Source organism: Cottoperca gobio, chromosome 22 (genome assembly GCF_900634415.1).
Source record: "Cottoperca gobio chromosome 22, fCotGob3.1, whole genome shotgun sequence".
NCBI classification, from domain to species: Eukaryota; Metazoa; Chordata; class Actinopteri; order Perciformes; family Bovichtidae; genus Cottoperca; species Cottoperca gobio.
Window position 1 is genome coordinate 13,033,556 of NC_041376.1, and position 25,881 is coordinate 13,059,436.

The 25,881-nt window shown below is 39.8% G+C and overlaps 1 protein-coding gene across 2 annotated transcripts in view; it reads right to left on the reverse strand.

Moving 5' to 3' along the window:
• zdhhc14 (zDHHC palmitoyltransferase 14) overlaps positions 1-25,881 on the reverse strand; it is a 45,968-nt gene that overhangs the window by 15,231 nt on the left and 4,856 nt on the right. For both annotated transcript variants that reach the window (XM_029460843.1, XM_029460844.1), the window contains 2 exons: positions 15,919-16,079; positions 2,124-2,276 (listed from right to left, as the gene is read on the reverse strand). In XM_029460843.1, coding sequence (XP_029316703.1) covers positions 2,124-2,276; positions 15,919-16,079 — 314 coding nt within the window. The remainder of the gene's footprint in view (positions 1-2,123; positions 2,277-15,918; positions 16,080-25,881) is intronic.

Genomic DNA, 25,881 nt, shown 5'->3' on the forward strand with positions numbered 1-25,881 from the left:
CCCCAAGAGTGGCATTAAATCTTCATCTAATGTCCTTAAATTAAACAAATCAGGGGGGAACGCAGCAGCAGACAGACCTTAAATAACCCTAAAGAAATCAAGCAGAAAATCCAAACCCTCTACCCACACAAGCACCAACATTCATTAACACAGCAACTGGAATTAAAACACCAACAGTGAGACCATGTTAGAGATCCATACTGTATATACCGTGAAGGGAAAGAACAGGGGAGAACAGAGGTCAAAGCTAAGACGTCTGCTTGTGTATTATAATTCTGCGCTCTTATAAGCTTCTTCTAGCACTCCCACGGGGATAACCCTCTTAAAAAAGGAAGAGACTCTGCCATATTCCTATCCTGCACTTCCACAACAGAGGCCCTATCCATTCAGGCTGCTAACTTATTTAAGAGCTTGTTATCCCCCTGGCATTTACAGCGCCAGAGGTAGACACGGAGAGACAGGGGAAGCACTCGCACCACTTTTTAACTGCCAATGTGATCTGCAAGTGCCATCCCAATTTGTTACTGCTGATCAAGTAAAAAAAAAGAAAAAGTAAAAAAAAACAGGGTTATTAAACAAACATGAATAAGATTTCCCTTGCCTTGTAGTGTTTGAAAAAGTCCAGAAAACTCAGCGTTTGACTGAGTCCAAGTTTTACTTTGGGGATATGGAGCCATGTTGGGTGGAGACCTGGAGCTTTGAGAGCTGGGTGGGGAAGAAGTCCAACTATGTCTATTTCTATTTCTTTAAACCCAATGACCACACTGCGTTGTGTCCACGTTTGGTCATAAAACGTCTTTAAAAGATCTGTGATTGTACCGTTTTAAATTTTTCCATTAATTTTATGGTGAGTTTTTTTAGGCAGGATATATACTTTAAGTTAAAATGTTATGAGAAAGTGAGCTTCACCAGTTTCATTTTGGAATTTAACAATCACTTAAAATGTGCTCAAACCTTTTTTGTGAAAATGACTGCCCTCCCATCTTTTTGTTCAGCTGCCAGTCTTCCTTCCCTGCCAGCGTGCATCTGCCGCATCTGATTACCACTTCCTCATCTTGTTTCCTGTGTGCACTACTTCCTCATCTTATTCTCCAAGGTTTTCAGTCAGCCCCTCTTCTGACAATAACATAGACATTCAAAGGAGGAGTTGTCTCTGATGAGTGAGCAGAAGAAAAACCCTGATGAGAAAGATACAGACACACTGGTCTGTATCTTTTAGTCATTGCCAAGCTGTGCTCTTCGCTTCGTCCCCAGAGACCGGGCATGGGGTTGTGAAGAGCAGCAAAACTCGACCATTAGGCTGCAGTTTTCTTTCTGTTGTTTTCATTGTTACAGTTCCCTCCCTCTCCTCTGTGTGGATGTGGATGCCTCTAAGCATATGTACTATATATTCCCTGTAGATATGCATCATAGACAAAACATTTATCTTGGCTTGTATTTTCACCTGCAGATGCAATTTGTGCTAAATCAGGTTAAACACGATATCTCCGACTTATCTGAATTTTGTGTGCTAAAATGTGTGTAACGTTTGGGTGGTGGGATGTCAGCATTTGTATCAACCCAAGTTTGGTTCAAGCGGAATAGGAAAACAAATGTGATTTTCTCACATTTAAAATATAGACCTACAAGCATAACTGAGGCAGCAGTTTATCTATGTTGACCCAATACATACAAACAGACAAGGAGAGAGGATGGTTTGGTGATGTCTTGGCTGTTTGTGATAATCTAACTATAAAGCAAGGAATCCCCGTCTGTAAGTATGTGGGTATGCATGTCTCGAGAACAATCTACTTTACACTTGGTGGGTATATTGCTGGGAAACAATTGGGAGTTAATTTCAGCGCCATTTCCGACTTGGGTGTGTGACACAACGATGTTTATCAGGGCAGGTGCATTGCTCATGACCCAAGGAAGCGCAGTGAAGTTGTTGGGATGAGCCGTCCTCGGGAAAACGGCAAGCAGCAATAGCACAGACCGAGCATACAGGTTGTTTCACGCTATGAATGGGCACTGCAATAGTTATACTAATTTCTCAAAAACAAATGCCATAAAAATTAGAGTGCCAACAGAAAATACCAGCCAAGCGTACAAACTCACAGCCAGAGAATATAATTTTCACTCACCCACACAGTTGTCACAGAGGCTGCAGTGGGAGGCACGTGGTGGTCTGAAGATCTTGCAGGTGAAGCAATACTTCAGCTTGACTGTCTGGCCGTTGATGACAACCTCCTTGGTCCTGGGAGGAGGCCTGTAGCCTGTACTCCCATTAGCCACATCTTGGGAACATCAAAGAGAGAGAAAAACGAGAGAGAGAAACATAAGAATCAAAGCGAACCACTGCACAATGTTTTCTCCGTGTTTCAGTCAGGCCCTAATGGACTCCCATATACACAGTACTATAGCGTGCGTGTGAAGTGAAATCTTTACTGATCTGCAATTATCTTTAGCACTGAAAAAAGTACATGTCATGATATCAGTAGCTTAAAAGGCTTGAACATGGACAACCCACACAGCTCATTATATTTAATTAGACCCACCATTTTAGCTCTTTTGTATGAGCGATACAGATTCAGTGTCAAACTTGCTAACCGGAACCAACCTTTTGTACTGCTGATAAAACACTACCACCCTAAAAACTAGCGGCCCCGTCTTTTCTGAATAACATGACGTCAACTGCTTCAGTGGGTAAACTTGTAATTCAGGTAATGTGAACAGGTCTGGAATTCAACATGAACAACGATCCTCAGACTGCAATACAAAAAAGGAAAATGGTGGCAAACTTCTCTGAATGGCTTTTGGTGGAGTAAGACAGCAGTGATGACAGGCTAAATGGTAAGGATGAGAGCAATGATAGTGATTATATTATAAAAAAAAAAAAAAGGTTATTATTGCTCAGCTTGCTTTAAGCACTCTCATGCACCCTGAGCGTAGGAGCTAGTGTGTGTGTAGGAAGATCATTTACACAGAAGCCTGTAGCATTGCTAACAGAGTGGTATATGTGCATTATTGGGGAGGGGGGGTTGTATAGGGAGTGATGGGCTTGTGTGGGTGTTTGACATTTCTGAAGGAGAGCAGAGGAAATGCAACCAGTTAGCTCTGTTGTATTGAATTTCTCTCTATTGTGATCAATGCCTACAGAGCGCTCTCCACTCTCCTCCATTCTCCCTCTGCCCTCTCAGCAGACTCCACTGAGGGAGAAAACAAATGAGGAGTGTGAGAACAATTTGGCGCAAAATCCAGCTAACTGTGTTAAACCACCAGGAGAAATCCCATCATTTTAGGAAGTCGTAGTGCAGTAAAGAAATCTGGTAATGTTCGCTCCTGTCAGGTGAAATAAAGAGACTGTAGGTTCCTACTGAAGCATTAGAGATCATCTCTTTTAAGAGTATTCTGGAAAGGCAAGCTACATAATGAGGTTTATTTCTTTGTTTACGTTTAAGTCTCATCACAGACCGTAATTAGAAGCAATGTGGGGGAAAATGTTTCATGTTTTGATAGCTAGTTGTTGAAAAACACAACTATAGAAGTGTCCAAAAACCAGTAGCAAAATTGCTGCAAAAAGCAGCATTGTTAGATACACCTAAATGAAATCCAATATCAACAGAAGTAGGCGTTAGAGACTAGCAGACTCAAAGCCTTTGTGTCCTAGACAAACTAATGTAGCCTCAACTAATTCTCTACAAAATGATTTTAATCAATAGTACTGCAGAATATGCAGGTGTTCGTGTAGAATAAAATACATAATAGAAAATGGACTAAATGAGGTGAAAACAATAACACTGTTTTTGTGTATTTGTGTATTTGATTACATTATATGTTACAACACAGTATTGATCATGTGCACGTGACGTCACGCTTATTTCCCAACCCGGAATTCAGTCATGTTGGATGTATACACAACCAAGACGGCGCCCGTTCACGTGTGAGTTGCTGCAACGCTTCGTAATTTTCTTTGTTTTTAAACGTCTAAGATTGAAAGAAAATGGCAATCTTGTCCGCAGTGTATAATTGTGGTCATAACGCTACTCGTGACCCAGAGAAACGGTTCTTTAGATGTCCTACAATCATCAAAAACAACAATCCACAAAAGAGGGATGAATTGCTGTCTACCGAACGCCGTAAGCTGGTTTAGCAACATAACTCGTGAGGATTTAACAGAAGAAAAAACACAATTCACCCGTGTGTGTGTGGCGTCCACTTTATATCTGGTAAAAGTTCATGCCAAAGCTATGTTTACATTTACGTTTGAGAGGATAACATCGCCGCTCTTCTCACTCACAAACCACGGCTTGAGCGGTGTATCTCGAGCTCTTTGCGAGTGATTTACACGGGCATGGACGAGCACCGTTATCTTTCACTGGTTTGGTAAGAAGACTACCAACCCAGCCAGAAACAAAGACATTATAAGCATCTAAGCTCTTGTATGCCTTCATTTGTGCGTTGGTTGCCCACAACGTTTGTAGCACAAGGTAGTTCACAATATCTGGATATTCAATCGGCGGTAATGAATCTAAATCCTCAATATAATCCGACGGCTTTAGCGTGTACGGGTCAAGGCTGCAAATTTGGACTTTTTCCTCTGAATCTGGCCTTTGCAGAGGACTCCAGAGAGTCACAATACTTTGAAGAAGTCGGAGTTGTATTGTTGTTGTTGTTGTTCGCTTTAGATGTCATTTTTGATTTGTATATCATCCAACATGGCGTCGCTTGACCACCCCCAGGGTAACAAAAATATCAATGGTGCAAAATATACTATAATTAAATAACAGTCATTGCAGGGTGTATGCAATTTGAGTTGTGGGCTGGGAAAACAAAATCATGGAGAAGATCTAGTCTTATATCAGGATTATTTAGTCGCGCTTATATGCAAATCAAATACAGTACCTTTTTTGCATCGAGTAAAGTTTTTAGACATTAACGGTAAACAAAACGTTTTCACAGGTTAAGATAGTATTAGTAAGAGTCTAAAAACCAGTATTTTCATACACAATCCTGTTAAATCAACTGTGTCACACATTAAGCACACACTGTGGCGTGTGAGTGGGGGAAGTCAAAGCAGCTTTTCTGCTGAACAAAACCATTTGTACACCAAAGCTTAGCCTTACATCAGGGTCAAGTGACAGATCCCTCAGAGAGATAGGCTCGGCCTAAGAGCTTGAAGCTAGAAAATAAGACCAGGTAAACTAGGAAGTGATGTAACAGGTACACTCTGTACTAGAATGTCACGAGAACAGATACTTTAGTACCAAGTCGATGCAAACATTCTAAAAAAACGAAAGTACTAATTTTTCCACAGTACCGTAGGTACTAACGGCGTCCCAAGGACGATAGAAAATGTGTTTGGGACACAGTAAACTTACTATGGATGAGTCTGATAATGCTCCTTCGTGAACAACTTGTTGAAACCGGCAGGAGGAAAGCCAGTTAACGTTAGCTGAGAGATTACATAGATAGTTGCATTATGGTGCATTCAAGCTCTATTCAGTAAAAATGACAATTGGGCAAAGGTAAATTATAACTTTATCATGATGTGTTCAATTGTAATCTTGTACAACTTAGTTTTTGGAAAAGGAACGTTAATAAAAGCAGTTGTTTGACAGACATTTTCAGGGAGGCAAGTATGACCTGTATAAGGCTCATAAACCAGTATGCAAACAGTCATAAAGAAGGGTATGTTCATGCACATGAGATTTATTTTTTTACCATGGTATCGAATATTGTGGAATTTCACTGTATTGGTATCGACTACAACATTTCTGGTAGCATGACATCCTTACTCTTTACCCACTCGCACACAAAGCTAAATAAGGATTCAATGTCAGCCAAACTGTGCTTGATGTTGCCTGTTGAGGTATAAAAGGAAACTAATTGCCATCCTGCTGTGTATGTGGAGGAGAGAAACTGGGGCCTTCACAGATACTAGAATACAATGATGACGGCGGACATACAGAAGAACTGACCTCAACCTGCCTGCCAAGATGTAGGACTACAACCAGAGAGGCACAAGCTAATTCTGTTCAGTCAAGCAGCGATTTCAAGGTCTCGCAAAAAACAGCTGACTAGACAAAAAATGGTTTCAAACACACCATTTAAAAAAACTTGTGAATATCAAATCATAGAATTAAAAGATCTTACCCCCATTTAAACAAACAGAATTTATCGCTCTTTCTAAACACCCAACAGACTCTGATTCAGCAGCGTGGAGTATCTGATGCTGGTGTTAAAGAGTGGGTTGCACAAACTATATAAATGGAACATATGGCCATGTGATGAAAAAAGCCTCAGTGGAAAATTGAAAGGGAGTTGTTTTGTGTCATGTCGGATAGTTTTTCCAGACACAAGCATTCAATCAGTGAAGCTCATATTGTAGTGTCCAACGGAAACATTTTTTCTTTTTTTAAATGGGTCTCATGGAGTGTAAAGACATTATTGATTAATAAATTAAAAAAATATAACAAACATTTGTTGTTAAGTTTCACTTACACTGCAATGAGTTTTCTCAACATGGTGGGGACAAATATGCGTTTCATAATCTGGAAACTAAACAGACTAAATTTACTTTGTTTGCTTGCAAATGCTTATTAAAAGCAAGGACAACCAACCCTGTTTAAACACGTTTAAAACGTTTTTCCTCATACTTAGTTAATGAATACAATGACACTGAACAGCCAAGGAGAGCAGAACAGTCCCTGCAGAGCAAAAGGTCTGCAGTAATTTTCTCAAGAACGTCAGACTTTCCCATTTACACATGGCTTCAATGCTTTTATTCACCGTTTTAAATGACAGATATGCAGGCTGAGGTGTTGTTAAATAACCAAGTACTACTTTCTTCTTTTAATGGATTAAAGCCAACAGCTGTTATTTCAGGGGAAATTCAAGCCGTGGTAATTAGCTTCTACTTTTAATCCATCTCACATACAGCTTCATATACAGTCAATATATCACTCCAGCAACCACCTGTGGGCTCCATTTCTTTATACCTGCGCTATTAATCTCCCTGTGGTCTTGCTTTGTGTGGTTCTAAAGTAACAGTAATACTTATCGTATTCAAGCCATTCAATAGGAAAACCTTTATACGACTCAAATTTATATTGATGTCACTCCAATTTTTCAATAGGATTAGCTAGATGGAGCTAATCACTGGGTTTACCTAAATAAGCAGCTTTTTGTAGTGATTATTTAGTCCAACTATAGCGTCTGATACTAGATTGTGTAAAAAAGCATTGTTCCACAATAGCTTACATCTCTTCACTGACAAATCTATTGTATGTGGATGGCGATTGTTATTGTATGTGCAATGCCTTGCTGTCGTTTGTTGGGAGAAATATGTGTGGGAGAAATATGGTTACAGCTAAATACAAGCATAGGATAATGGTGTCTGCCCTTGTTTTGTTTAAAGTAAATCATATCAGTTTAAAATATATGCACCATACTGTTTTGAGCAGGTTGGACCTGGTTAGTGGCTTCATTCAGTGAAAATAACAGTATTAATTGGAGTTGAGTAACATTCAGCTTGAGTGAATTTATCTTAGCAAAACACTTTGGCTCTGGAAATGTACTGCAGAGTAATTTCCTATCTGACCTTGCTCTGAAACAAGCCAAGCAATGTAACTTCTGGCACACAATTAAAACGAAAGAGTGAATCCTTCTCAAGTTAAAGCTTATTCAAAAACTATTTCTGGAGCAGCGCATCACAGGAAAAACCTGAATGGGCAGCCCTAAACATGTACTGCTGAGGACTTTGTACAATACAACTGCTGGATGCCATTTAAAGATCATCTCCAGATTTATTATTCATTTCTGTGCCAACCTGTTTATAATTTGGTTTCCTGCAGAGAATAATATTTGATGTGGCCACGACACAAAACAGAAGCATTGGGATGGGCCGACAAAACATTGCAGTATTTCCAATGTTCTTCTAATCTGATGTGCTGCTCCCACTGTTACTGTTGACTTTTTACAAAACATTTCAACTACAACTGTGACTGTTTCTGTTAGCTGGCCAATCCAACATTGTGTAAAATATGTGGAGCAGTATGCCTGTACTGAGGAGCTCCGTAACCAGCAGCCACAGCTGACTGAGCAAATAAAAGCACCAAAAAACATAGTGACAGTAACATATTACTGAATCTCACACACTCTCTCTCTCTCTCTCCTCTCTCCTCTCTCTCTCTCTCTCTCTCTCTCTCACACACACAGACACACACACACACTATAGTGTGGCAGCTGTAAGGACGTAGTACTCACACAAAGCCAATCCTGACATAATTCATAAATGACATTCATTTGCAGACTTGAATTTTATTCTGTGCTCCGTTGTTTGAAAAACCTGAGCAGATATGAAATGAAAATGCTCAACATCTCTCGACTGGACTCTAGTCCACAATGAGGGCTAAATGTCCTCCACTTCAGATTGTGTCACTCTGGGCTGAACTGACAAAGGCCAAGATCACGAGGGATCAGTTCAATAGAGTGGATACAGAGAAGTGACGTCTGTCTGAGTGAAGGATGACAAGTGAGGGCATGGTAAGGTATTGGACGACGCCAGAATATGTCAGCAGAGAGCAGAGAAGCACAACGCAGCTGCAGCAAAGGGACAGAGATAACTCATAGAAAATGATCACTAAAAAAGGTATTACTGTCTCTAATATGACATAATCTGAACCTTGTACAACTGCATACACCATATGTTATGGTATTGAAGTGCATTAAGATAAAGGTGTGTGTGTGTGTGCGTGTGTGAGATGGCTTAATGACTGAAGCAAGAGATAGTTAATTAAAATATTGGGTCAATCCAAGGCCAGTGGAATTACTCCCCAACAAGTTTGTTTTTCATTGTCTCCAATAAAAACAGCTCTACAGTGACAGCTCTATTCCCATACATTCTGCCCCCTGCAGCCCTATCGTCCATTTCTTTGTCTGCCTTTTTCATGTCCATGTCATTGTAAGCCTGGGGACAAGCCAAGAATGAAGGAAGACTAAGAGGAAAGATAGCAGAGAAAGTTACTTTGCCAGGCACTTTAAAGAGTGTAAAATGACTCTTTACACCACACATGATCAAAATGACATAAATTGTAGATTGTAGGAGAAGCTTTAAGTTGTGTGGGGGGGAAAAACTTATAAACTTGTGACTGTTACACAACCCTGTCCTGCATGTCCGGGGGGTTTGAAAGCAGAGGCTAAACGAAGAAAGCTTCACTTCTGTAGGGAAATCAAAACAGTTTCCTACTGATGAGCACAAGCAACACCTGACACCTTTTGATTGCCCATTGGGAATTAAAGTAACATTATGCAACAATTTTACCTTAAATAAACAGCTTCGACTTGTAATAGGGAGAATGGTGCCATAGTCATTCCTGCTCTGCGCCCCAAACGCCTGTTCTTGCACTGTGTAACTTTGATGAGCGGGTCTTACAGAACTGCTGGCGGGGAGAGGCGCCGGTGTCGGGCTAGAAGCAGAGCCAGGCGAGCGGGCCACAGAACCGGGTTCAGCGGCCTCTACAGACTAGTAAGTCATATTAGCTGGCTTGTGTTGTTGCACTTGCATGATGTTTGGCCTCGTTAGCCATGCTGTTGACTCACTAGTTTTTGATCATTAATAAATATAATCAAAACTAATGCACGTGTAAGGTTAAAGCTGTTCATATACAACAGCGGTGTATAAGTGAATTGCAATCGTGCCAAATTGCAAAAATACTAATTACTACAATATGTTGCAACAAAACTGGTAAAATACAGTGAGACACTGCAAGGTTTAGTGTCCTCTGCATGCGTTTATCATTCTGCTTGCTTAAATTTAGCCATCTACACTCACTCATCCTCTCTTCAAAGCATTTTCTCTCCAACTCTGTGTCATATTGAACTCTGTTAAACTCTTCATCCCTTGCCTACATGCCACCTTTGTCAGTCATAATAAGAGAGGATAGGCTGAGGTCCATGTACAAGCAATTCACAAATGTAGAAGTTGAGATGTCAAGTGGCTTAGTAATAGAGCCTCTTTCCACTGCCGGCACACCTCTTACTTATTTTTCAGCCAACACTGAAGTCAAACATGAATGTGATCTAGGGTGGTTGACTACACCGCAAGGGGAGATGAGGGAGGAAGAGAGTAACGGCAGCGATTTAAGTACCAGCGTGAGTTATGATTGGACTCATTCAAAGCAAGGCATTAATTCATTCTTTACTGCAATAGGGCGAACATCTCAGCACTATGTCAAACAGAGATACAGTATACAGTATATTGTCGTGGCAAGGGCAAATGGGCTTTAACTTGAGTCAAAGAGACCGTTCCTCTGATATACCACGTGACTGAGCGACCACATCTAGGAGTCACTTGTGCATTCTGGCTGACATATTTCACTTTTTTAATTTCTAGAGTTGGAGGCCAACAGGAGGTCTGAATCAATGCAGCCTTGTGGACTGCACCATCTATGATGATAAATTCAAATTGGTGCCAGCTTTTTGATGTTTAGTGGCATGTAATAGTGCAGTGGTCAGCATTTAAAGGAAACAAATACCAAGGAAATACCACCTCTAACACCTTGTGATGTTCAAGACACAGCTCGTAATTACAAAAAGCCTTCATTTTTACAAGATTCAGTCTCACATTTGCCTCCAGCAAAAGCAAAGTCAGCGCTACAAGCAGACATACAAGGTGTTAAAATCCAACAAGCATGTTCGCAGTGTCTTACTGCTACAGGGAGAGGAAGCTGCATCTAATGTGATTACGCTGGATCTCACCTTAAGGACTTGTGCTGGTCTCTCTCTGGTGATGGGCTATGTATTCGAGTTTGGCATCTGAATTAAGTTTCTGGCAAGGACACTGACAAAAGCATTCCCACAACAATTCACAATAACAAACAAAAAGGGATAAACACAAAGTAATTAAAAGAGGGTGCAAGTTAGAGAATTATGCAAGTTTAATTAATTGCTTTGCCCCTAAAAGATAAAAGTAAAAAACTGTTAATTGGCAGCGACAGAGAACCAGCTATGAAAATGCCAAACATTCAGAGAGTATCATCACATCACTCATTAAAGTATCTCCTATTGCATCAGCGTGTCAAGCTTTCAAGCTTCGTACAAGCCGCACACCACTTATGCAATTTTCAGTTATTACATTATTCACTTTGGCAGAGAGGAAAGAGTCAGGGTACACTACCAACAGTGGTGGGGGGTGCCAACTACAAATCATAAACCCAAAATGAAGCGGTGGCTTGCACTCCTAGCCGCAAGGAAAAAAAACTACCATTTCCATCCCACACATACTACATGGATATATCCTTTACTTAGCATGCATGAGCTTCTATTCAGATGTACCCATTTGGGGAACATACACACAGATGCATATACAAAAAAAAAGGATGCACTTAAGTCCCCACCTTCAAACACCCATATTGACAGCTCCTTCCGTCCGGAAAAAGCCTAAATGTCATTGCATCCTCTGATGTGCACATCTTCCTCCAGCAGCTCGAGCTCTAAGCCTTCTAAAAATCTATTTCCTCTGCTGGCCTCGAGTCTGGCTGGCAGATTTGGAAAAACAGTGTGGCTGCCCTGACATTCACCAGCTAGCTTGGACCATATTAGGTGGAAGGAAGGAAACCGGCAGCTCTGACCATCTCTCCCTCTGATTAATGCTTCAGAGTCTTTTGGACTTGGCATGTGTGGTCGCTGAGCTGATGCCAGCCTGTTTGGTTCTGACATATTGGGCATCAAAACGCGACGCGCTGAAGAGAACTCAACTCTTGTCTCTATCTCAAGCTGGGATAAACGACAAGCTGCGCTACCTTTGCTGACCCCAAGCTCTTTCCCCCAGCCTTTTATGGTGCACACAGTATAAGACACTGAGAAAGATGATGACACATACCATACTACGTTTCATATGATGTAAACATGCCATGTTTGATTTAGTTTGGAGGTAAAATATACTTGAGACCACCCACTCTAACCTGCTGTTTACAGACATTACAGAGATCTGCTTACAATGACTACAGCGGAGGCCTAGCTATCACCGTTTCTTCTTAGTGCAGGGAGCACGAGAGACTGATGTACAGATATTATGTCCCCCGTTGTTTAGTCAACAGATCAATAGGAGCGGGGTCGAACTTGGGCCTTGTAGTACTTGAAAACATCATCATATATTTATGAGACTGCTGGTAAACAACAAAATGTCTTGGTCTACTAGTGGCTGCAGTATCAAGGGATTTTGTTTTAATTAAAACAGCTACATGCATACATAGAATACATATGCACAAGGTGGATGCAAAATATAATTGTGCGAGTGTAATAAATGAGGTAGTTTGTCATTAGCAACACTAAATAAATGTTAGTTATACCCTCCAATTGATTAGGATTTTGTAGGGAACATTTTATTTCAGATAAATGTGTGTAATTTAAGTAAATAGAGTGAGCAAGTGTTGTATGTTAAATCGTAAATCAAAAAAGCAGCAACTGAGCATATAGGAAACAAAGCCTGAAGTGGTAAAGAAACATTACATTAGGGCAGCGCTGAAGCAGAGATGGCACAAATTGTGAGACAGAAAAAAAGGAGTCCGAGAAAGAAACAGTGTAAACAGTGCTATGTTTCCTCATAGAAGACATTGTGAGGCTGGTTGGTGTTGGGGCTTGGGATGGGGTTGGATGATCAGGCTAAGAGCTAACAGATGCTACTAATGTTTTGCATGTCAAGCTGCCACGCCACGGCTAGAAGGAAACTGCACTGCACTAGGTCTGTACTAAGGAACCAGAGGAGGGGACTTTTTTTAAAGCAATGGGGGAACTAAGCAAAGACACTCCACTACAAAGACTGACAGAGAAAACAGAAGAAAAAAAAAAGAGCAAGAGTGCAATAAGCAACTCTATGAATAAAATGTGTTTTTTCCTTTTTACAGGCCGTGGGAAAATGCAGTGAAATTTACCAGTAGCCTAAATCTAACATTCCTAGCTGAAGGATACAAACCACCTGAAGTATTTATGCATGTGCGTTTGTGTGTGTATAACGTGATCACGCTATTACAAGCCAAGTTCTTTCAAACGGAAGAGAATGGGACCCACAATAAAGCAGTCCATTAGTCTACTGGCAGCCATGGGATTAGTTTTGGATGTTTTGGGGGAAAACAACAGATACCTTAAGAGCATTGCAACTACAAGCTATTCTCCAATTGAAACAAGCTCGATCTGATTAATCCAAACATTCACCTAAACCAGTGGTTCTTAACCTTTTTTGGGCCAGCGCCCCCCTATCCATTATCCAGGTCTTGTTTTAACATTAATTCAGATTAGTTTTATTCATGGTGTATCTTTGGAATAACATTAATGTTTTCGAACAGTGGTGGCTGAGGGGGACGGCGCTTGTTTTTGTTTTTCAAGCAGCACTTTATGGCTCATCAAAATAAAAATATAAGTCTAAAAACGCACAATGTTAACTTTATTCAAACGCACTCAACTCGTCCTTTCAGCTTGTGCAGTTTGGCATGTTTCGTGCTGTAATGCAGCTCGAGAGCCTTTTCCATGACCGCAAGTGCGTCCACACAAACACTGGACTTTTACTTCCACAAAGAAATAATCGTTCGTCCATTTCTCCTGGAACATTCCGCATCCACCTTTCTCTTTGTTACACTCGCCATGCTGCGTTCGCTGATGTCAATGACCGTCTCGTTTAATATTGAGGTTTTTGACATGACGTGACCACGTGATGACACGTTCCGCTCGTGTTGTGTTCAAGGACCCTGACCATGGCCAGGAAAAACAGTCAGTCGCCGGTTATATTCTATATCTGACTAGATTTGGATACATTTTTTTGGAGTAGATTTTTTGCGTGTGTTTATGAATGACCTCGCAGGCCGTACACAGAAACGCCCCCCAAAGACACTTGAACGCCCCCCTTTCTAAATTATTGCTTCTAGCGCCCCCCGACGTCCTCTGAACACCCCCCGTTGAGAACCCCTGATCTACACCTTTTTCTTTATCCATCATTCTGTATGAATGCATGCGCTAGTGAAGCCCTGGACTCCATTGCAAAGTTGTGTCGAGTCCCTGCAAATGCACAGAACCGTGTTACTGTTACAATAACTGATGGGAATGACAGCAAAAATAATTATTATGATAATTTCCTTTGGGAAAAGACTAATACTTTCCATGATATAACTACCTGTGAACACATGGATTCAGCTACAGGCAACCAACACAACAACAATATTTGTCTGAACAAGAGATTCCAGTTGAGAAACAGCCAATTGCTATGCTTGGAAATGCAAAGCACAAAAGCCAATTGGGATGAAATGATGGCAGAGAGGGTGACAGAGTGTGGTATTTAGGTCAACATTGTTTACATATTCAGCCTTTAATTTGCTTATCCTCTGAAAAAAAGATGCTTGCCAATATAGCAGTGGTACTTTTTGCACAGTGCCGTTTCGGCCCACTGCTCCAAGCTCTCTGTACTTTACCTTCCCTCCAAAAGCTTTTAAGTCTCCTAATGAGATTAATTAAGCCAGTCCAGAGTTTGTTTAATGAGGCTCTGGTGGCCCGAAGCACGGAAAGGAACATCGCTGGGAAATAGAAGCTTCATTTTACAAATAAAAAAGGGACCAACACTTAAAAAGGGGTTTTAGAAAGAAGGTTTAAAAAACCTTTGAGTAAAGTGATGATAATTAATTTCGCTACAGGGCAGCGGGACACTTTTGGAGACTGGCAATATAGTCCTGCGATTTACTAGACTGACATCAATTCCAGAGTAAACTCCAGTCTAAAGTGCTCGTGATTGTCTCCTTACCTCCTCTGAAAGAGGCCTCATGTAGGACTACACTCTGACCAAAGTATTACACTTGAAGCATCTTCTATCATGGCTGATGTTTGCTTTCATATAGTGACCTCATAAATTCTGAACAGGTACATTGCTTACATTGCTTTCACTGCTTTCACTGCTTTCACATCTACTTTCTCAACATTAGCTATGATTAATTAAGTTAGCAAACACTACTTTATTAGCTCTAAATTTAAAAGAAAAACAAAAAAAGTAATGTAATAATTCAGAGCTTACCATTAACTCTGATGCTGAATGCAACATAATTCAAATATAATGTAAATATGTTGAGGAAAAGGAAGCTTTGATGTGCCATGTGAGAACTTCTAATATATAATTTTTCACTAGTTACAAAATCACATGTTGCATCCTCAGATACATCTGAACAAGGGCTGCGTCCACATACTGTGTTTCTTGCTTTAATTTAAAATTGATTATAGATTTCTCTTTATATGACTTAATGAATTGTAAACAGTGAGGCAACTATGAATCTCATGAACAGACTGAATCCACATCAGAAACCATCGTCTCAGTCGTTTCTGAGGCGAGCTTTCGTCAGTGCTGTGATGCTGGTAACTCAGTTATACCACATCAAGTGGTTTCTAATGCACCAACAGTTTTACCTTTCAGATAAAAATTAGATTCAAAAGTTATCCAGATGAAATTTACGAGTCAGGTAATACATCACAGGGACCCCTGGAGAAGGTGGAGTGAAATAAACAGATCAAAAGGCCATTTGGTCGAAGCAGCACCAATAGTTCACCTAAATGCAGAGTGCCAGTTCATCTTGATCCCTTTTATTTGACTACACAGACAAACGGCAGACACATCGGCAAGATAATCTGGCTCTCTTTACAGAAGGTTGTAAAGGCAAACACTAGCTGCTGTGGATCCGTACCATGCAGAGAGGCTTACGCAAAGACAAATACAGTATCTGAGATAGAAGACTACAGGCTCAGACAGAAAGGAAGGGCCTGGAGATAAAAATACAATAACTGAAAATAATAGGTAAAAGAATAAACTGGGGCGATTGGAGAATACAGTAATAGTGAGAAGACGATAGGAGAAGTACAAAATACAGATGCAAAGAAACCTCTAAAATATTTAAATTACAGTCTTACCTATTTGTCTCTCCAGGTCAGCTGCTTCATCTGCTGTGGCCCTGGGCAGCACCCCTGGGTCACTGAAGCTGGTTCTCAGGAGTGTCCCCAATACAAACAGAAACAGCACACCTCCTATGACTGGGATGACTGGGGTCAACTGCAGTGCCAGGAAGGGACAACTGTTAGGAAAGGAAGAGATGGAGAGGGAAAGAGAAATAAGCAAATAGCAAGAGAAACAGGGTTCTGTCTGACCAGTAATGCTAAGCTAAGTAGTAAAAACCTAAAAGTTCAATTAGCTAGAGTCTTGGAGGGTTATTGGACAATCAGCTGATGGTCCGAGGGGCATGTGTATGTCAGCCCAAACACAACCTGCTCTTCTTAGCATAAATATTTGTACACACCGAGCCTGTACAAAACAGTGAACTGAACTCTATTGTAGCAGAGACAAGTCTTGAAGTTTAAGAATAGTTAATACCGGTGACTTGTTGCTTAATGGACAGTAAGTGGATATACAGACGGGCTGATACATATGGTCAGTCCCCTGTGTTGTATTCTGTTCTATTAAGACAATTTAGCATAGGCTAATCCCATTAAATGTCCAACGGTGTAGGTGGTTATTACAGTAATCACATTTAGTCCCACAGAGGCGGGGCACAGGCTGCCGCATCCCATTTCATTTGTTAGTCTCTGCCTAGTCTATTGGACTGAGCTTGGGGTCAGCAAAGAGGTGTCATTCCACACAAGGGAAACTAAATGAACATTTGATAACCATATGTTTTCAGGGATGCTGGAAAGGAATGCAAAATAGTATTGAGAGTTGAGCCAAGGTTCAAAATAACAGTGTTTACATAAAGGCTCTTGTTCATCTACTCATCTCTTGAAATAAAGTGCCAAATAAAACAGGCTGGGTTAATCACACCTCTAAAGTATTGGTTCTTTATCATCATCATCATCAAAAAATAAAAGTGTCTTTCACCAGAACACAGAAAATGTTGACAAAGAAATAACAGAAATTTGAATACTTTTTGTGCAGGTATAGGTGATTAGTTATTGTATGTAATGCACTATCGACTCTTGCAGCAGAAGCACCATTTGTTTTGCGAGGAGGTTGCCATTCACTAAGTGCATTGGACTGCACTGCATGATTGACTGCCATTTAAAAATCAATGCGGAGAAACGATGACTACAGATCATAAACGAACTGAGGATGCTTAAAGTGACATTGATAGCTACAATAAAGCGACAGAGGTCGACCATTGTGGGTAAAGGGTTTCCACCAGTGTATTAGGCTTGGCGGCCCGCCTGTAGTGTATTATACAAGTTCTCGTCGTGTCTTGCTTGCAACCTGCTGATTTAAAATGAAGGGGGTTAGCCCCGAAGCTAGCAACAACAACGGCTCAGGCTCACTTAAGGTGGGCTGACCTTTAAGGTGGACCAGAGATTCTCGTTGTAGTGACAAGACACTCCTCAGAGCTTTTGCAGAAACCCTGGGTTACACTGTTAGTCAACAATAAAAGTAATTCAACCCCATGTTATAACCAATGTTACTGAAATGATGCACTAAAGCTCTTATTTTTCACAAGCATGTCAAACTGTACAGCTCTTCTTAAAATGTATCAAGGCAGTATGATGTAGGTTTTTTTTTTTTTTTTTTTTAAGTAAATTGTATGATAGTTTGGATGGACATCATATCACTATCCCACTATCTAGCCAACCTTCAGATGGCAACACCTTGGGAGGGCAGTTACATCCGCTGATCTATGCCAACAGCAGTTATTCTGATAAACCGAGCCAAACTATATTTAGGCTGGCCATGTTGGATTCCATCAATGATAGCAGATGAGGAGGTTGTAAATATGGACCAAAAGCATTTGCTCAGATTTGCTGATCTGTTCTAATTGGGGTTCTAGCATCATATGCACACGCTGTCTGCTTTCACCTGAACTGCTGCAGATGACTGCCCTTGAGGCAGGGGAAAAGGTCAGCCAACATATGAAACCCAAGCAAAGAACACAAAGGCTTACGAATGTATGAGTGCACTTATGAAAGATTGCACGTCTTATTTTATAAACAAAAGCGGCTGGCATTATGCCATATTCTCAGGTGCTTCAAAGATACACCTGGCTTGTAAGCCAGTTCACTATTTTTTATTAAAATAGAAAAAGACCAACTCTGAATCAGATTCATACGTATTTATACTGTTTTGAAGAATATTAAAGTTTTGACAAACACACCGTCTACAAGTCATGCTATTATCCCATCTCAGTGGATACTGGCCCGTCCTGCTGCTTCTCTACATCTGGAGTGAGACTGAACAAAGCAAACAACACTGGGGAGTCTGGGACATCAGCAGGGTGCTGCGGGCAGGACAACACTGTGTGACTCGCCTGGAGGTTCCCATGGTCATTGTACTGGACACTGATTGTGTCAATGTACAATGTACACAACTTATGTTAGATGCATGCCAACAGGGCAACTATTTTACCGTCCTGGTCATTTGTGATTCTTATTCTCAGCCTCGGTCTTCTGGTCTTCCCTGGGTGGAGACACAGTATCCAGCACTGTGTCCTGAGATTTAATCTAATACAGGGCATATTCCCATCTCTGGCTGAGGCAGTGCTACAGACCATCTTTCTGCTTATAATCTTCCAAATCTGGCTGCCATTGTTAAGGTATAAAATTAGCTCTGCAACTCCTGCGTATCAAAATACTTTGACTGCAAACATTGTCTATACCATTGCCATCTATCCCCTTCCATTTGTCTCAAAATTCATACCACAAAGCACATATTACCAAGTAAATATAAGCCAATATTATCTCATATTATTACTTTCGCACATCACTGTTACAACAGCAATGTTCTGATAATGTAGGTTATACAAACAAGAAAAGAATAGGCACTTGGGTTCTTCAACAGATGTGTTCAATACTAGTCATTAAGCAATAATAAGCAAAAAGCAACGGTCACAACCAAGATAAACCTTTCAAAGAACTGGTAAAAACAAAAACGCCAAATTGTATCTTTTTGCTCTACTGCCAAATAAGGAACAAAACGCATGTTTTCGGAAATACCAGTTTACTTCAACTCCAAGAAAGGAAACAAACAAGAGAATGGCAGAACAATTTAGGCAGTGCTGAGAGGACAATTCCTTAAAACAAATGCTGAAAAGAGATGACTACTCCAGTCATGCAGGGAAAAAAACTCAGTTCTTTGTTTCTTGTCTAGGCAGTTGTGTGCATTAAAAATGAATATCATCATCACATAGCAAACAACCAACCCAGCTGTTTGCCATCAGTTAAACAAAAATATCTACATTAAAACACTGTAGGATTCTCCCTCTTTTATTGTTCTGTTTTTTAAGTTATATTTTTGGGCTTCTTGTGCCTTTATGATAGTGAGAAGTGCAGATTGTGAACGGGGGAGAGAGAGAAGGGGAACGACATACAGCAAATGGCCACAGGTCGGACTCGAACCAGTGGCCGCTGTGGCAAGGACTCAGCCTTATTTATTTATTTTTATATATATATATAAAAATATATATATATAAATATATTAAAAAAAATATATATAATATAGAGAGAGTATCTATATGATAAGATATATATAGATAAGATATATATATGGATATATATATATATATATATATGTATATATATATAGATATAGATATAGATATAGATATAGAGATATATAGAATACAAAATAAATAAATAGATATAATATAGATATATATAAATAAAAATCAATAATATATATATATATAGAGATATATAAATAAATATATATATAAAAATAAATAATATATATAAAAAAATATATATATATAATATTATATAAACAAAAAACAATATTATATATATATATAATAGAATATATGTTTTCTATATAAATATATATATATAATATATATATATATAAAAAAAGATATATATATATATATATAATTACTATATATATATATATATATAGATACTATATATATATATATATATATATATATATATATATATATATATATATATACACACTCGCTCTCTGTGGGGAAAGCTAAAACGTGCCAGATTTGGACTCTCTTCCGTGTAAACATTATATTTTAAAACGTGTCATTCTGGCAAGTGGGGATGGAGATGGCTGAGAGAGCAGCACAAACCGCTGCCTCCGTCCTCAGAAGCTGCGTCTAAATGTGTAGGATGTCAGGCACAATAATGGAAAGGCAGTCGGTGTGATAGAAAGTGACAAGTCGGTCGAAAATGGCAGAGATAAAAAACTGAAGCCATTAGAGAGGGAGGATAGATGTGACATAAGCCTGCCTCTTCTATAGATATGGATCAATAGAGATGCATGGACAAGCTGCAGGTAGGCCAACCTCGTGCCCGGTTAAAGATCTCCCTGAAGAAAATGTCCTGGGAATCAATAAAAACAAATGTAAGACGATTTTTGGGCTTTTTGCATTTATTAATACAGCTGAGGAATTACATGAGGGGGAAACAGAAGGGGTTGACATGCAAAAGCCACAGACTGGATTTTAACCCAGGGCCAGGACTCAGCCACAGTAAATTGGGAGTCCTCCACCCGATGGCGTTCCACCAGGAAAGCCATCGTCATTGTCCTCCGGGAATCAATTTTGATCAGTCACTGAACCTGAACGGTGATGACAACAAGCAATCGCAGCAACCCTATTTTCTTTTAAGGAGACATTTCCAAAGTTACATCTTCATTTTCCTTTTAGTTACCAAATATTATATTTAACAAGGACTTTAGGGGCTTTGTTGCCATGGAGACGGACAGTATCCAATGTCAGCCATGGTAAATTTCAAAAGGGAATGTGGTTACCCTGGAAACAACCACATGAGTGAGCCTCCAAGGAAGAAAAAAAGAAACAAAAGACATTCAACAAGATAGACTCAGCATGATGACATTCATTACAATCCTTTTAAATGTCTCGACAAACAATTTGGTTGGATGGAGACTGAATCGAATTGTTGGGTTTGATCCAGAAATGGTGGTTAGACTGACAGTCACTGGGTGATGAACACAGAAGTAATCTGAGATGACAAAAAAAATGGGGTTCAATTGGTTTTAGAGTTGTCAACTAATTGTCAAAACTCTTTCAGTCTCATTTAAATCCTTGGAGCAACAGGTCAACAAAAATAGCCAAAAAAAGCTGAAGCTGCGTACTATGAAAACTGGTTTGGAACAAGTCAATTGTACAAACATTGACTGTAAAGCCAAGGTCTGAGATGACAGCTGTTTGATAGCTTGTACTGGTAATTACTCACCAAAAGGTACCCATTTATACAAATGTACAGCATGACTCAAAAAACTATGATAGCCAATTCCTAGGGCATACACCAAAATAATATATGGTTAACGAATATTGAAGATCTATTAATGCATGTCACTGTAGAGCAAAGAGTAGCATAATGACATAAATCAGAGGACGTTTCCAAGCACACAAGCGTTCAGACAGCAATCGGCAGCAGCAGGAGCAAAACCCAAAGTTTGCTTTGTATTTAAATAAGAAGAGCTCATAGCTTCATTCTGCTGGAGGGGTGTCACTATCGGAGCCAGAAGCTCTTGGTACCGACACACTTGAGCCGGATGCACAGAAAAGTTTATGTAATGCACTGCTGGTTTGGTTTTGAAATTCATGGTCAAATCAAAGCATTTGAGGGACCAAGGTTCACACAGTCTCCTTCTCACCCAAAGCTAATCAGTTTAAGCAGCTACCTTCTTAGGCATGAGCAAAAACAGTGTTTCTAAGTTTCACGATTCTCATAGATTTCAATGCAAAATGTAAATAGACTTTTATTAATAATCTCTCGTCCTACAGGTCTTTACATACAAAGAAATGTAATTAAAACTAGGATTTAACATCTCCATTAAGATGAAGTAAAATTGCTTTTAAGCCTTATGCAGCAAATGCCTGGTCATCAGGCCTTTCTCAGTTCAGCCTTCGATGAACACATGTACACTGCAAATATCAGCCATGGTGGTCTTCACTTCCCTTTTTAGAAACGTTTACAGTTACTCTGCTTTTTTTAGTTTTTGTCTTTACTCAAGTTTCTTTTGGTGAAAATGGAACTAGAATTTGACGTCTCCAAAACTAACATCAGCTTATTTTAGTAACAGATTACTGAAGTCAACATCAGACATTGTTTCCTGAATTGTAACAGCTGTCAGCTGTGTGTGAATAATGCTTTGAAGAAAACAGGGTCAAGCTGACCACATGATGGCTTCACAGAGTCACATACACTATTAATCTAAGCAGCAGCTGCCTATGGAAAGGTGTTAAGGATAGATTTGAACTTTAACTGTCCTTATCTTGACTGTCAAATGTTCGTTCAACAAGTAGCCCATTTCCTATGACTTGCCTTCACAATTACTTGTCAATAGCGCTGGGTTTCAGTAAGCTTTGACCAAATCTACCATATAAAGAGACAAAGGCTAAACCCAATAGCTAATTTAAACCATCATATCCAATGTTTAGAAAGTAAGATCCATGCACAAGCTAATCAAATACATATGAACTTTACTAAACAACACTTAGGCTAAAACTTTCCCATTTTAGTAAAAGTAGTTGATTACAAAGACAGATGCTAATTTAGACTTAGATTGGCTACCCCTCAGCCACAAAGACAATTTAAACATTCAGCTCCACTCTGAGCAAGAAGCATTGAAATGATCAAAAACGGGAAATGGTGGAGGCACAGCAAAGTCAATCAATGTTTAGCATGGAAATAATTGCGTAACACAAAATCTGTATAAAAGCACACAAATATGTCCCAAAGGAGATGCGTTTCATGACGCAACTTTCCATCTGTTCTTATATGCTTAGCAGCAAAATCATGGTAATCAGAATGTAAAATGTAAATTGAACTGAACGTAAAAATTGCAAGTACCGTCACCCTGCTGAATGTTGCTATTCTAGTGATTTTTACCTGTGTGGGACATATTCATTATTACCACAGAATGCAAAAAGGTAATCTTTCTACCTCAATAGGGTCTCCCGAGGTTTGCCTCCTCATTTGCCTCCCATAGGGTTCACTAATCTCAACAATAATCCAATCCAGATTACCGTTATCACATTTCCCACTAAATCCTTTTATGATGCCCCCCAGTTTTTCAAAACTCAGCTGGGAGTTAAGCTCGAGGGACTTTCATCTCCGCTTGATGCAACCATGTGAAGCTTGCAGCACTGTTTACTGGCTGTCCTTTCAGTGTCACCTGGGATAAACTGCAACCTTGTTTTTCACTTTCTTCTTCATCCGTACAGCTTCGAAGGCAATCAATATCCAGCGATTTGCAGAAAAGGGTCTGTCAAACATAGATCAACCATCCTCCAACATACACAGCATCTAGGCCTGCAATTCTCCTCAGTACTTGCTTGAGAAGATATAGTTTACCCAGAGGTATTACTCAACAGCACCCTCTAAATACGTGAACGTGTCTAAAATGTGCTTAACGTTGTGTTAAAGATGCATTTGAAGCACTTGGCTTTGTTGCCTATCACTCTAAAGTCTCATTACTCATCTGGGTTACATGGATACAAGGCTTTGTCAGCTTTGCCTTTTATCACATTTTGATTGCTTTGGATGTCAGGCAAGGGCAGAAGATGAACCTCCTTATAGCTGGAGGGAAAGTCATTCGTCAATGAAACAACTGAACATGACATACTTTTGCAAATGGTTACAATTTTGCCCACAATACTTCATGGAATCATGATTTCCTGCCAACTTTTGGACATATGTGCATATATGTGCACGGCAGTGGTCGTGTGTGCATTTGAGAACTCTCCTTCCAACATGTGCCAGTCAATAACTCCTTGCACAGGGAGTGGATGTGCTAGCAAAGGAAGACTGAGTGACAAACTGAGGGTGCTGGGTCGATGGAAGGATTGGAGCTAGTTACGGAGAGGAATCGTACTACAAAAAGCAAACAGCTGGACATGATTCCTGGTTTCAATGAGCCTAGGTGACAGATCTGCCTCTTGATTCCTCAACAAAACCGACAATAAAGTCTCAGACAGAACGTCCTGCGAGGAATTAAAGTCGCATCCAAAGCACATTCACTTTTGACCTAGATCTGGCTTGCTGATATTTCTGATTAAACGGTCTGACATGCGATTGTTCTGGTGAAAAATGCAGTATATTGAAGCAAAGATTTGAGCATTTTGTGCTTCTCTGTTGTGCTTTCTTTTATTCAATTAAGTGTAAACCAGTAGGACTAAATCAGAAACTACTCTAAGCTATTATTTGACAGCTTGGCTGAGAGGAATGCTTTCCTTGTCTTGGGTAAGCATGTCTATCATGGGTGTGACTGTTCAAATTATGTGGACAAAGCAATAGTTTGCCTTATGACACTTTGCCCCAGCCTGTAGAAAACACATTTAGTATTCTGGAGCTCTGTGCAGAACTAACATCATATAACAAAGAATGAGTCTCATTTCACTGATTTCTGCACATTAAATATGTAACAACAGGACAGACATAATATGGCATGCTTCTTCAGGGGTCCTGAGAGGTATAGTATTCTCAGAGTGAAACAGAAATACAATGCCCTGGGTATTCATAAAATAGGGTTTTCTTTCGAGTCACTGGAGATGAAGAAGACCACTTCAAAACAGGAACTTGACCTTTGCCTTTTTGTCCATTTAGAATGTTAGGAGGCCACTTTCTTAAACTTGTGGACAAACATGATTATGTCAGCATAAAGTGATAAGACAATTTATCACAAGACCAGACAACATTTTGTAGGATGATCTACATGGTACATGTTGAACCAGCACAATTACTCTTTAAACATTAAGACAAGAATGCACATGCTACTGTGTTGATTAAAAAGAGCTGGTGAAATTAAGACCCTTAGTCTTTGTTAATGAGTCAGTGTGAATTTAGTCGATCCTAATTGTGTATTTTAAGATGTTTATGAAGGGGGCAGACATTCAAGCAACATCTCTCTCTATCCTGTCAAAATCTTGACTACTACAAATGCAGATTGGGATTAGACGGGTGCAAAATGGGTGTGACCAGAGCAGGAATTTACCTACCGAATACATTCCATCATTAAAGAGGTTTCACTTGTAAAACAACTACATAGTAATCCAAACACCGGATAAACGGTTTGCAGGAACCTGTCTGTCTTCTTCAGAAGATTAAACCATTGAAGTCATTCATGACAGGGTCACTGTAGCAAAGCACCTGTCAAAGCTTTTCTAAATCAAACCAGGATTTGTGCCAATCCATCGCTCCAACAGCCAAACTGTGGGTAAGACAAGCTCCCATAAATCAGTTTCATCGTAACTATTCTGGCCAGAAATGGCTCATTTTGCTTTAGCTTTTCAAAACTTTTGATTCAACTGCCAATAAAACCACAGTACCATTTAAAAACTACTATCTAGCAGGAAAAAAAATAACTAAGAAAGTTGTTTAAAGAACTTGATGCAAAGAGTAAACATTATCTTTTATTATTTAAGAGTTGAGGTTTTATTTCGGTTGGTAAACGTGATTGGTCGCCGAACGATCTTGGTGTAGTCTGTGCAGGGGAAGACTTTACCCCTGAATTAATCCCGTCAGGCACCACCCAGGCAGCTTTACTGAAGGACATACATTAGATGTGGCTAAACATTCAGGACACTTGGATCAAAGCCTAACCCATCCTTGTATCACTGAAATGGGCTGTAGCAAGTAGATGTGCTGCCCTGACCTCCCGACAACAGACTTGAGTGTCAGTGGGTTTAAAATCAAAGAATATGAGCATTCCCACATGTTAAACTGTGACATCTCATCACTGTGAGGTAACAAGTTGGTAGTTCAGTTTTGCAAGAAACAATACTACAAGAGAGATTAAGATTCAGATTAAAAAGCAGCAGGTGACAAGCACAGTTTGGGTGAACTCAAACATCCAAAATGAAAGTCAAGGTAACTCAACAGTTCAGTTTCAGGAAATTAGATTAAATGAAGTCTTTATTTTTTACTATC